Source organism: Megalops cyprinoides, chromosome 23, assembly GCF_013368585.1.
Source record: "Megalops cyprinoides isolate fMegCyp1 chromosome 23, fMegCyp1.pri, whole genome shotgun sequence".
Classification (NCBI taxonomy): Eukaryota; Metazoa; Chordata; class Actinopteri; order Elopiformes; family Megalopidae; genus Megalops; species Megalops cyprinoides.
The window spans coordinates 19,303,814-19,317,681 of record NC_050605.1 but is presented as its reverse complement, the minus strand read 5'-3'; the positions used below and the strand labels follow the sequence as shown (position 1 = coordinate 19,317,681).

The window sequence follows — 13,868 nt, the reverse complement described above, 5'->3', positions numbered from 1 at the left end:
AAGACTACTTTCTGCCCGTTTTAATTGTGACATCTGTTTTAACGAGGAGCATGAATATTTCAGTGTGGTTATTAATATATTACGAAAGGTTTAAATGTTTCAGCCAATCTCGTCATATTCACAGAATTTACGATGCTTCATCAAAACATATTGAGTCTGTACTTCAAGAAATGTTTGAGTACTAATTGGCCCCATAAAAAGCAAACTAAAACTTAAAATAGGACATTTCCTGTGATAGATGCCTCTCGCTCTGGTTCCACTTACAGCATGTCAGTAACCCCATTAGCTTTTCATGGTCTCCTGTCAGTGTTATATCATACCCATCCCTCACCCCAAACTGAACCTGCTCTATATTTCACCACACTGCAAGAACCTGGGTGTAGATTTCTCTCGTCTCTCACTATTCCACTTTGCACACGGGCCAGCTTCCGCCGAGCACTGTGACAAACAGACAGACGGACAGACAGACAGACAGACAGACAGACAGACAGGGAGGAAATGAAAAAGCCAGCTGAAGTGGTATGGAACACTGCCGCAGTAAATGCGTCGCAATAAAAGTTGGCGTTTCAAGTGACTGCGCCCCGCAAATTAAAACAAAAGGCGGTGGTACGAGAGCTAACCGCCGACAGCGTGCGCGCACGGCGTAGAGCCGTACATGGGCGTGGAAGATGGATCTGAGCAGAGATTGTTAGTGACATGTTAATTTCTACACTGTCAGTCAAGCTTGTTGCATCTGCAATCAAAGTGATGGGACACGAGCCACGCTGGAGAGGCCCGATTCCTTCCTCCTTCTCTTTTTTTTTTTCTTTGTTTTGAAGCAGCCTGTTATGAACTATCAGATTAAAGAAACGTCTGGCTGAGAGGTGGCCTTCTGCTTCCGTGCTCACTGAGGTTTTTTTAAAGTTAGCATCACAGGAAATGGTAAGCTTAATGTAGAGTGTTTACTTTCATAGCATCTGATGACTGGTTATACCAGAGACTGAAAGCTTCTAGTGTTTGATTTCCATGCTCTGGTGGAGCCTTTAGTAGTCCTACATTTCCAATCACCAGTTAAGTTCAAACCTCTAATAACCATTGTTATTTAGTTGGCCCTGGTGAACTTCTTTCTGATGGTAGTTACATTACCAGTCAAAAGTTTGGACTCATCTTTCTTTATTTATTTTTACCATTTTCCACATTTTAGAATAATAGTCAAAACTGTGAAATAAGACAAGTTGAATTACGCAGTGACTAAAAATTGTTAAACAAATAAAAGCTATCTTTTATTTTAGATTCATCAAAGTATTTCCTCTTGGAAAGTAATTCATACATAGGCATGAACGTCACTGTTTATATTTGTCTCAGAAGCAAATTTCAAGCATTTAAGTGTAAGTCTTTAGATGAAAATTTCTTTGAATGCATGTTCCCCATTATCTTAATCAGGTGTGTCCAAACTTTTGACTGGTGCTGTAATTTACAGCTTGGAAGGATAGGTGGATGCGGATTGGTAAAAGTGCCAAAAGTTGCAGTTTTAATTATGAGCGCTGGCATCTGTGGATGTCACTGCAAGAAGAGGCCGAAAGCATTGCCACTGTCCATCACAGTCTCCAAAGCCGTGGTCACATAAACAATTGCTTCCAGGGAAGTTCCATTGCTCTTTTTTCTTCAGACTCTGCAGAATGTGTGGGAAAGCAACCACCATTTGCTTTGATGTGGAAGGGCATCGTCCTTCGCAAAAGGGCCTACATTTCCATTGCTGCTGTGTTGCCGTGCATACCATCTGTACAGCGCGATGAGGGCCCACATTCCCCTGATTAACTGAGCTATGATGAGCTCTCTGTATGTGTCATAGGAGGAAATGACAGTTCCATTTCAGTGAGTTTCTTTACATTATTAAGAGCAGAAAAATATACAAATACACCTCAGCTTTCAGTACATCATTCTGGGCTATGTAATGCATTTTCTCAAGCGATAAATAAACAAAATGGTATTGAAGTGGTCACTCAGCTCTTTCTTTGGTATTTTCTTCCTGTTCTACCTTTTGACTCTTGCTGGAAGTTGCAGAAGTTCTTGCCTACTGTTTGACATAAATGATGTGTAAGGAACAGAAGATGCATCATGTACACTGACCATGATCTAATTTGACTGTGGTTACAGTTGCCTGTAAAGTTCTAATAGAGAATCCATTGTGGTTGCAAGTACTTTCTTGCAATCTATGTGGTTTAGAAATGCATTTGCCAGTTTCTCATGCTGAACCAAGTTTGCATAGGCATGTGTCTGTGCCTGTGCATGTGCTGCATGTACGTGTGTGTGTGTGTGTGTGTGTGTGTGTGTGTGTGTGTGTGTGTGTCGCTGTGCGTCCGGGAGGGGTGATAATGCCATTCCCTCTCCTCTCTCTGATGCAGGCAGCCCTGGTACTACGGCTGGGGCTTCAATCTCCCGCGGGGCCAGGCCCTGCTGGACAAGTGGAACCAGATCCCAGACAGCACTGACATCCTGATCACACACTGCCCCCCGCTGGGTGAGTGCGACATAACGGCCATATCCCTCTGCCCCTCCAAAAACTCTCACTAAACTACAGCATGCAGGTGCCTTCAGCACTGAAGTACAGTCAAGACGTTTCTATCATTAGGATAAGGAAGCATAATGAATTTCAGATGACTGATTAATATTCTGCAAGGATATACCACGCTTCGTCTGAATATTGAATTATATAATGATGCAGCATTTCAGACGATCAGATTCAGAAAGATGACAAATTATAGCTAATGAATTTTACACCTCTGTTTTTTTTTTTGGGTAGACCTAGTTACTTTTAATGAAGTATATAACATGACTGAACAAGGTAAGATGAGGATTTGGCATTCAAGGACCCGTGTATGAGGGTGGAAGATGCATTGACATGGCTTACTCTGTGGAACAGGATAGAAGCAGGGGGCTAAATGGTGTTCAGTTCTTTCTTTCTTCCACCCCACCTCCTTGTCACTCCCCCTCTGTAGCCTTCAGTTTAGTACTTTAGAAGATTATGTTTCATGCAACTGATTCGTCTTTGAAATTAAACATGTACCATCAATAGATCGATCTAGTCCACTTGCTCTCTGCAGAGGTATATACGGTATGGAACATGAAGGTATATGGTATGGAACCCATATTTTTTTTTTAAGTGGAAACAAAATTCACTCTGTGTCAGGAACACAGTTAATACCAGCTCATATGGCAACATGAATATGTATAGAATGCAGGGGGAGGAATTCACTTTCAGCATGAGAACAGAAAACGAAATGACTTCGCTCCCGTTCAGTTTAAACAGTGAAACGAACCAATAAACACACACAAAGAAAGCAAGTTTGTGTATTCTTGTTTTAGTGAAGGATGTACTGTGTCATTTTTGGATAGGCAAAAAGCAGCTAGACGTCGTCGTGGATCTGTGCAGTCTCCTAGCTATCATTATCCCCAGCTATCCCCGTGTCTCTACAAAGCACAACGAGCTGCTCTGTACTCTGTTTAGCTGAACGTTTAGAGCGATCTCTTCATAAGCCCTGGACATATGGAGGAGCTTCGGCAGACTGCTAAAGCGTGCAGCTCTGAGAAGCTCCTGGCACAGCTGCTTGTAACCAGAGTATTTCGCAACCTGCATAAAAACCCGGAGAAAACGCAGAGACTGTAACTACTTCTGACGGAAGCCGCAGAACACCGAGGCAAGGCGGGTTGTAAATCTAACAACTCTGAAGCTGGAGCGAAGGCAGTCGGGCAACAGCGTTTAAAATGTGTGATAGATGTTTAAATAAGGGTTTCAGCGACCATTCCGAGTCATCTTATGTTGTTAAGTTATATTGTTGTATATTGCAAGTAAGGCGTGAATTTTAGTTTTGTTGCTATAATACTCCTGATGTTGAGGGAAGTCATCTGATGAAATATAAATTGCTTTGCTGATGGAATGAACAAATACACAGATCTCAAATGTGTGTAATTTGCCTTGATCTGTGTTACGATTTCAGAGAAAATTAAAGGGAATATGTTACAGATTCAGATGTTCACAGGATTAAACCTGGTTATGGTATAATTCCACATAATAACATATATTATTTCCTTGTATGTGCTGGATAATATCTGTAATGTTTGATTTATAATAGAGTAGTGGTTTTGAATAAAATATTATGGCCTAGTTTAAAGAATAATGCCATTGTATAGAGTGAGTCCACCCTTTCTTTTCTTAATCAATGTATGCTTGTGTTGTGAATTCACCATGGCCTCTCAGTGGCTCCAGTCTCTCTCCCTTTTTCTCATAGCACTGTTAGGTTACAGGTGCCACAACTGTTAGCATACTGGGCTTTCAACCACAAAGTCAAAACCCCACTTGAGAGAGTGTGAAGTACCCAGTTTGATTCACTTGTACATTACATTACATTTGTTTAGGAGATGCTCTTATCCAGAGTGACTTGCATAGCTTACAATATTGTCACGTTAACCATTTATGCAGCTGGGTTACTGCAGCAATTCAGGTTAAGTACATTACCCAAGTGTACAGCGGTAGTTGGCAAGGTACTTGACCAGGGAATTGACCCATCAACCTTTGTAGTGCAAGCGTTACGCCCTCTCACTGTGCCACAGGGCTGCCTGATTGTAAACGTCCTGCTGGGTAAATGTGTAGTATGTCAGATGTAGTTTTTTCGAGTAATCCGGGCCAAGCGGAGCAGGGCAATGCGGGGCGGAGCGGAGCAGGCTGACCGTGTCCGCCTCCTCTCCCCCTCTCTGCAGGGTTCCTGGACTGGGTCCCGAGGAAGATGCAGCGGGTCGGGTGCGTCGAGCTGCTCAACACGGTGCAGAGACGGGTACAGCCCAAACTGCATGTGTTCGGACACATCCACGAAGGCAAGCCGCTTTTCCCTTCCCTGTCTCTGATGCGTTCGGTTGGATTTTACCTCCCATTACCTACACATTCAGATCCTGGGTAAACAATTAACATATGTACAGTATATGCCTTCCCTGCCCATGGCTCTAATAGATACCATGCAGTTTATTTTATCACATTACATTATTTTCATTTAGCAGGAACTCTTATCCAGAGCATTAATACAGCTGGGTATTTACTGAGGCAATTCTGGGTTAAGTACCTTACCCAAGGGTATAGCAGCAGAGCCCCAGTGGGGAATCAAACCAGCAGTCTTTTGGTTTTGAGCCCTGATCTTTCCACTATGCTATACCGCTCCCCATTTATGTTCATATCAGGTCCTCAGTATGCACATATGAATTTCTGAGAATAGATAAATACTTAAAGCCTTACCATAACCGTGAAACGCATGGGGCAATGGGGTCTCTGTTTCTGTTACGCTGTCGACATTGCAGTGGCAGCCATTTCCCATCCTGAATGGCTCAAAGTTTTCTTGATGTCATTGTGAATCAGTGTGAATAAATGTGTGAATCACATAGCTTGCGTGCAGTAGCTGGGCCTGATGTTCACATTTCGTGTTCAAAGTTGAAGTCTTGTGAAGTAGCGGGAAAGAAACTCTTTTTTCGGCAGATCTGATCATCCCGGTGTGTCACCAGGGAGGCAGACTCAGAGGGCTCGAGCCTCTTTTCCAGGTTAGCAGGTCAGCCACTCCCCAGATCGCTGCTGTTCCCAGAGGGCCCTCCAGATTAGAAACTAGATCAGACTTTAAAAAGGCAGAGCAGGTGGTGCCGGAGCCACAGCCACGTTAGCGTTTAAAGAGAGCCACAGCGGAGACACGCCTCTTCCTTGTTCCCCCCTCTGATAGGCTACGGAATGATGACGGACGGCGCCACCACCTTCGTCAACGCCTCCGCCTGCACGGTCAACTTCCAGCCGATGAACGCCCCCATAGTGGTGGACCTGCCCACGTCCAGGAGCACATGAGAGAGAGGGGGGGGCCCCCCGTGCCGGCGCCCTCCCCCCTGCTCGCAGGGCCCTGTGGGACAGTAGGTAGGCCGGGTGGGCGCGGTGGGGGAGCGGGCTGTAAATATGCTGCGTTCTGAAGGACTGCGTTTCCCAGCAGCCCCTGGGGCCCTGCTTCTTGTAGAATGTGCGTGTGCAGGTTGTGTTGCGTGCATTTCTTTCTTTTTATTTCGACATAAACAATTGCACAACAGTCGCCTCCCTTGCGGACTCTGAGGTGATGTGGATCTGTGATTTCACTCTTCCGTTGCACTTCAATCGGCTGACAGTCTCTCGTAAGAGAGAGGAGGTTCTCTCCCAACCCTTCCCCCCCGGATCCGGGCTTTTAAAAAGGGTGGCTCTGTAACGCGGGGGCTGGCTTTCCTCTTCGGTATTTATTCTGCTTATGTATTCTTTATTTCATGGAGGAGCCACAAGCGCTGTCTCCCCCGAGCCGGCCGCCGTGTGAACCCCCCCCCCCCCCCCCCCCCCCCAGCAGAACAGTAGAACCGTGGAACTTCAGAGACGCCGGAACCCGGAGTTCCGGAACGCGCTGCCACTCTGAGTGCAGCTGCCCGTGTCTCCCCGCGCCAAGCGGGGGATAAGCACACAGCGGAAGCTTCCGCTGCCTCTCCATCCCGCTGCCACACGCCGCTCTCCCTCACATCAAGGCCCCCCGGCCGCCGCTGATCGCCGCGCAGACACGGGCCCGGGGATGTGCAGATCAAAGCGGCGGGAGCGAGCGGGAAGCCGCCTGCCACGGGTCCGTGTGAAAACTGAATGTCAAGCGCATTGACACCCGCTCCCCTGGGACTCATTAAAACTTTCTGTAAGCTTCTTATAGATTTGAAAATGTGTTCGTGGGCTCTCCCTTTGCTCTCTGAGTAATGTCTCTGTGCCTAATAAGCTCAACCTCTCATCATCTGCTCGTGTCGTATTGCCAACAAGTTTATTTTGGGGTCACCAGCAGTTTTATCTTTTTCGTATAATCATCTTGCGGGTATGCTGTGTACTGTGGACTCAGAACATTCTGTGTTTATTAATTCTGTCCTGTTGCCCCTTGTGAATAGAAAAGGTGACTCTCCCTGGAATGTTAATATTATTTTCCAGCATTCTGAAACAAGGTTCCAGAATGCAAATGATGCCATTCCACGCAGTACGCTTTAGTTGGGCTGAGGGGTGTAATATTTTCACTTATTGGTAAGAAAATGTTAGAGTTTCATATGTTAATTGTTGTGTAGGCAGTTAATGAAAATAGTTTTTTTTTTCATTTCTTGGAAAGAAATCATATGAATCATGTCATATTTCTGTAGGTGTAAGGTAAGTGCGGCAGCATTAATATCTCCTGTTGGAAGCAGGTTTGAGGATGAGAATATGTTTAATGAATAGTGAAATGTGATTGTATTTGTTGCCAACACGTTTTAATAGCTACTCATGCTTGTTGGAATACAGTGTTCTCTTGTTTTATTCAGGTCAAAGACTGTAAATAGTGCTCTTTTAAAATAATGAGACTTCAAAATCAAAGCTCCTATACCATGGCTCTGTGTGTGTGTGTGTGTGTGTGTGTGTGTGTGTGGCATACCAAGAGAACAATGGAACTTTGATCTCGGTGTTCTTTGCTTTAATTTGATTTAAGGCTCTCATTTATAGCCTCCTGGCTACAATTTACCCCTGTGAGTTTCAAATTTATTTTCTTTATTAGCAATCACTGCATTTGATATTAATGTTTCATGTAGTCCTGGTGGTGGGAATGCAGATGTCATTTGTCTGAAGATGAATGGAGTCCAATTACTCAACAAGTACAGTACAAATGAATGATAATTACAAGGCGCTTTCAATCATTTGGCAAGACCCAATGCTGCATTTAAGCGAATCGGTACAGCGGCGGGCACACGAGCCAGTTATGGTCACTCCATTGCTGGCTCCCATTGGCAGCTCTTCCAGCGGTGTTGTGATACTGTCACATGACGCATCACAGGTGCGTTTTGCGCTGATTCTTGGTGACCCTGATTGCATCACAAAGGGCATATTTAGAGTAGTGTTCGTGTCGTCTTACTGTGAGTTCTGAAATTGTCGTTAAGTACTGTGTTACATATTGCCACAACTTTGGAGGGAGTGTCAGGGAGGAGGAACTACGGGTTCGTGGATGAGCTAGTGATGGAGAAACACTGGAAGGGTAGAGGGAACCCACAGAAAGAGGGGGTGGGTCTCACCTGGTGATGTAGAGGAAGAGGCAGAAGACACAACTGTGACAAGACAAATGTGTGTGACTGGGAATAAAAGATTTACAGGAAAACTAACGTGGATTTAAATCCAAGCGTTTTATTTTGTGTTTTTTTTTTTTTGTTGTTGTTCCTTTAAACAGGGTGGTCATCAGTTTGTCTGGTTTTAACATTTGTTTTTGTAAAAATTATATTACTGTGTTGAAATGTATAATACTGTATATGGATTTTTTTAATGCACTTGCCTCACAAGCTGTGTGTAATTCCTGCTTTTTTTAACAGTGTCGTCTAAGGTTTTGGCGCTTTCTTTTTTCCTTTGGGCATGCTGAAATTCTATATTTAAATTATGAAAGAAGTTCAAAACGTTTTTTTCTGTTTCATTTCTTGTGTTGTGCATTTTATTGGGAATGTATAAATAAAATGGTTTCATTTAATTATGTATTTTATTAGCTCCCACAGTAGAGGACCAAAAACCATCTAAAGTGATTAATCACTTTCCATTTAAAATGTAATATTCTGTTCCTTTCATTTTATGATTGTAGATATTTATACTGATTTGGTTTCCAATCAAACCAACTTCGGGGCTATCTAACTCTCATATAAATCCCACAATGCACTGCTCCGTCCCTTATTCTCTCTGGATTTTAGCTCCATCCCAGCCCTTTGGGGTAAAGGTGACAGGTGGACTTTTTGGCCTTCACCCCCCATATGGTAACTCTATTTCAGTATCAGTCTACACTTATAAATCAGATTGGCGTTATTCATTCTTTAATCCTGTGTTTTCTGTGAAGTGTGTTGTTCATGGCTGTGAGAAATATAAGGCCCATGTACCGGTATAAAGCCATGTCAACTGTCTGTCCCTAACTGATGATTTCAGAATGAATCCGCAGCTCTTACTTTGACCAGAGTGCAAATCTAGGTGACCACAATTAGATGATGATCCATCATTTCCTATTCTTTGAGAAGAGTGTTAAGAGGACAGCACTATACAAGCCTACTACAGCACTGAATTACCCTTAGGTAATTTTCTGCTTCACCTAAAACGAGCAGCTGCTAGCAGTATCCCTTGCTAGTACCAATGCATTGATGAATTATCAGCTATACATTATTTTTTAAAATGACTTGTGCGTTTTCTAACCCCAGCCTGAGTGGCTCAGATGAGAAGGCCCCATGTCCAGGCTGAGCTGTATGGCTCAGGTCTGGTCCCAGCTATGTCATCACCCAACACTGATCAGGAGCCCACAGCGGCCTAACAAGTTTATCAACAGGGTCTCCTCCTCTCACAACGTTTGGGCACCCTGAAATTCAACCAATGTTCCAGCTGGTGCCCACGTCACTGTGGTTCACTTTAAGACTTGCAGTGTGGGAAAAAAATCCTATTTCTGTGGGCTGTGGGCAAGTGGTTCAGTGGATGACATTCATTTTACGTCAGTTCTCCTGTACAATTGCAGCGGTTGTCACAATGAGAGAAGCCTAATGTGCAATTAAGAGGTTGATTAAAGGGAGAAAGCATAAAGAATTTAGTGTTCTACTGTTCCTTGCTTGTAAATATATTACTTTACCTGTAAGGTGAGGAACAGCATCAAATTTTTATCGAAGTAACCTTTAAATATTGACCTACACTGTGCTGCATCATGCATACACTGTAATTCAGTCTGGCTGGTTCTGGGAAAGATCAATTGCGCAAATGAAATGAACACTTGTGTTGAGCGCTGGGTTGTGTGCCCTTTTTGTCTTTTTCCTCTCTGTCTGAATCGTGCTTGTAAAATTAGTGCAAGGATTACTGTTTTGTAAAAAAATCAAAGGATCTTTATTTCCTTAGAATTATCTAAACTCTTACGAAACCTATTTCAAATTGATCTGCAAAAATCAGACTTTGTTCCATATTGCAAATTCTGTCTTCCACACCTCTGCACACAAGAAGCTTCAGTCAAATAATTACATCAGTAATCCTGGGGGATAGAGAGTAATTTATTCTACGATATGCTACTTACAGATAGCTTTCAGTTTGCTTTAAATGATGTCTCTGTAGAAAAGCCTTCAGAATTTTTTTCCCTTTTTTGTTCAGGTATGCAGAGTATGTGCTCTATTGTCATTCTCTTCTCTCCATCAGCTGTACTGGTAGTTCCATATGTGACAAATGTCTGTTTAATGTTCCTGTCACTAGCTCATTCTTTATAGAAGGCGCAAATGAAGAAAGAATATCTACAGTGGTGTAATGTATAACATTTTTTATTTTAGTGATTTAAAAAATGGCAACATTTCGTTTGACATTTATCATAACAAACACCGCAGAGATTTTTGGTGATAATAAAAAAAAAAAAACCCAGACTGGAATTTGTATTTAAAAATGTAAATTTGTCCATATGTAAATTTTATGCAAATATCTGTATGCTTCGATCGGTTAAATTTTCTCCATTTTTGTACACTCCAAACATTAACTCTGCTGTAGTGTTAGCTGATACACACACCAGTGTTGTAGAAGGACAGACAGCTTGAAGGGTTTATCTCAGGTTAAAAAGGTATGGAGAAAGTCATTGTAGGAGATCTTCCCAGAAAGGTTTTTGTCAAAGTAGGAACTGAGATGGAAGACTTCATCCTCTGAAAGGTTGATGCTATACTGCCCGAGCACCTGCAGTAGAACAGAACAAAACACTGTGTTAGCACAGCATTTAAAACTGATACACCTTTTCCACTGCACACAGCTGAAGCCCAACCAGTTACTCTGCAATGTTTTTGTATCAGTCAGCAGCTAAGCCCAGCAGCTAAGGCTGGAGGATGGTCCAAAGGTTGAGGTGGCAAACAGCAGCTGTTGAACTGGCATACAAAAACATGCAGCTCCTCAAAGCTCGAAGCTCTACACACTGTGACAGGGGAACTGTGACAGTTACACACTGAGCTGAAACGGAGATGTTGTTTTCTGTGTCATTCACCTCCAGTGCTTTAGTTTTGGCTGCTGTGCAAAAAAAAAAAAAAAACATCCCTGGTCAATAAGCAAAGCCTTTGATCCCTTCCTAATTGTAAATGTATGTGTTAATCTTTTTTTGTACAAGCCTGAACCTAATAGTATTAAATAAGAGTAGTATTAAGGGGCAGTGCTGGATGTAGACCATCTGTGTATGGTTTAAGTAAATGAAATGAGTAAGTACCTCCCACTGAATTGCCGGCAGTCGCCACGGGCAAGGTGAACGTACCTGTCTGAAGTCCCCGAGGGAAATGTGGCCGCTCCGGGTTCGGTCGAAGGTGATGAAGCTCTGCCTCATGGGCCTCCAGAACCGCTGGACCAGGCCGTGTATCCTGAGCATGGCAGCCAGGCACTGCCCACTCAGCACCCCGGCACTCATCTGGACAGAGAGAGAGAGAGAGAACTGAATCGAACCGTCAGAGCCTGCTGAGAAAAGCACATCCACCATCAGCACCACGATACTGGGCACTGCTGGCCTCATAGAACAGGTAGCAGCGATCTTAATGCAAACAAAGACTGTGCTGAAACGGTGATCGTTGGGCATGGTATTATGAAAGAACCATCTATGGCAAGGTCAGAAACATCTTGAAGCAAACTGATTGCTTGATTGTATGCTTTTTACTGTACTGTCAATTAGCAGGCTGTGCTTTACCCACAGTATGCTTTCTCATGTTTCTTCATATTTCCACATTTTTGGAGTCTGAGCACAAACTGAATTCACACCACCGATGCAATCCGGGGCCTGAGGGCTGTGTGCTTGCTATTGCGTTGTATCTCGGGTGGAAGACAGTGGAGATTATCGAGAGCGGCAGGCTCTGTATTAAAAGGCCAGGGAGGGGGTGGGATCGCTGGTTGCCTGGCACACGCTCGCTTTCCCCGCTGCGGCGTGCTATAGCTCGGGGGCCTGCAGTTCACTCAGGGGGGAATCTTCCGGCACCAGCCCACGCGCTCCCTTTGTTCGGCGCGGCTTCATGCCGTTCCTCCCTTGCCGAAAATTTCACAAGCTGACAAACTCTGTCGTCGAGGAAGTGTCAAAACAGGGCTGGAGGGGGTGCGGGTGGGGGTGGGGGTGCAGCCCCCATTGTATTTTACTGAGTCTGCACCCACCTTTCGTATATGACGTCCTCCCAGCAGTAAACTATTAGCAGACTGTGTAAATGAGAACAGAGAACGGAACCTGCTAGTGTGAAAACTAAAGAAATCCTGGCTGGTTCCAAGGACCAAGATGTCTAGTTCAGGAGGAGTAGTTGGAATGGAACTTAATTTCTTCATTTAGCCCTTGTTTTAACCTGATAATTGTCAGTTAAAAGCAGGTTCTTGTCTGTATTTCTTGAAGTTGATGGTTGTAATGCATGTGAATTTTAGAGTAATTGCCTTCATTATGGACAGGTATTGTGTGTGTTTGTTTTTTGTATGCTTCTTCTTTTCTTATTATGCATGTTTATGTATTTTATAATACATAATTCATCTTTGTAAATATGACAACTGGCTAGTCTGGGGGGCTCATCCACCTAATTTGCTGACATGTCAGTTTAAACAGGTCTGGCTTGATGCTGTGGAATGCATAACCTGACCAAGGCCACATTGGTCAAAATATTGTGCTTTTCTAACAAATATTTTAGGAGTATTTAAGCAGTGTGCAGGTGTATTCCTTGTTCTTCTGCTTGCAATAATTATTTTGTTCCCCAGCACCTGTGCTAATTATCGGCTGTGAGTGTGATTTCTCTGTGTATTCTCTACATAGTACCTGTATAAGACCATACTGTTGACTAACAGCTCTAAACAAACATTGGGTAGTCACAATGCTTATACGAGTGCCTTTTACTCACACCTCTGGGGTTTGTTAGGGACTCTTAATCCTCTCTGAAACCGTTTTTTCCTTCTGTAGTTTGGTATATACTGTACACGGATTGAACGCTTCCGTTGGAGCTGTTTGTCGTACCGGTCTCCTGGGCAGGGGCACTTTGGGCCGGTGGAAGGCGGGCGTGGCCTGGGGCTTCAGAGAGAGAACAAACTGGCGCAGGAAGTCCGGGTAGGAGAGCGTGCCGTTGATCTTAATGTCGTGCTTCGCCGCCAGCTGCTCCAGCTCCGGCTGGGTCATCTTCACATGCAGGTCCCCCATTATGGCTGGGACAGAAACACAGTCACAGTTATTCATCAATAATAGGACAGTCACAGTCATCCACTAACAATAGGGCAGTCATAGTCATCCACTAAAAATAGGACAGTCATTGTCATCCACTAACAATAGGACAGTCATTGTCATCCACTAACAATAGGACAGTCACAGTCATCCACCAACAATAGGACAGTCACAGTCATCCACCAACAATGGACGGTAGCAGTAGGGCAACAAAAAGGAATTCATCAACCACCTGTTGCTTCTTGTTGTCCTGCAATGTATAGATCAGATTTCTCTGGACGTGATGCTTAAGAACAAAATGACTCCTCCTCAGAATATGTAGGATCGTCTCGGTTGAGACGGAGCTGTGATCTATCTTTCATTCATAACCCTGTGAGAAATTTCTCTATGAACAATGCAGATCATTTCTTCTTCAGTGTGAGAGGCGCTGCTGTGAACTAAAATTGGTTCATTATGGCGTGACGCTAGGCCATTTTGCTCCCCTTATTTTGTTCTGTTGTCGGTGCCTCCAAGTACTGGGAGCAGACAGAGTGAGATGGTGGGGCAGTCTGAGAAGGCTTGGTTGATGAACAGGCTTCTCCCCTTGCATACAGCACAGCTGGGAAACCGGGGGAGAGCACCCCGATACCTGGCACAGTGGTACTGGGGTGGTACTAGGAGAGAAAG

At 44.0% G+C, this 13,868-nt stretch overlaps 2 protein-coding genes across 2 annotated transcripts in view; one reads left to right on the top strand and one right to left on the bottom strand.

The window, feature by feature from the left end:
* The window catches only part of LOC118770496 (metallophosphoesterase domain-containing protein 1-like), a 37,101-nt gene extending 30,758 nt beyond the window's left edge, over positions 1 to 6,343 (top strand). The window contains exons 5-7 of the mRNA XM_036518214.1: positions 2,385 to 2,500; positions 4,738 to 4,851; positions 5,736 to 6,343. Coding sequence (XP_036374107.1) covers positions 2,385 to 2,500; positions 4,738 to 4,851; positions 5,736 to 5,854 — 349 coding nt within the window. The 3' untranslated portion in view covers positions 5,855 to 6,343. The remainder of the gene's footprint in view (positions 1 to 2,384; positions 2,501 to 4,737; positions 4,852 to 5,735) is intronic.
* Positions 6,344 to 10,603: 4,260 nt separating this feature from the next.
* The window catches only part of efcab6 (EF-hand calcium binding domain 6), a 32,589-nt gene continuing 29,324 nt past the window's right edge, over positions 10,604 to 13,868 (bottom strand). Inside the window, exons 27-29 of the mRNA XM_036518499.1 lie at positions 13,002 to 13,186; positions 11,289 to 11,438; positions 10,604 to 10,726 (exon numbers count right to left, since the gene is read on the bottom strand). Coding sequence (XP_036374392.1) covers positions 10,604 to 10,726; positions 11,289 to 11,438; positions 13,002 to 13,186 — 458 coding nt within the window. The remainder of the gene's footprint in view (positions 10,727 to 11,288; positions 11,439 to 13,001; positions 13,187 to 13,868) is intronic.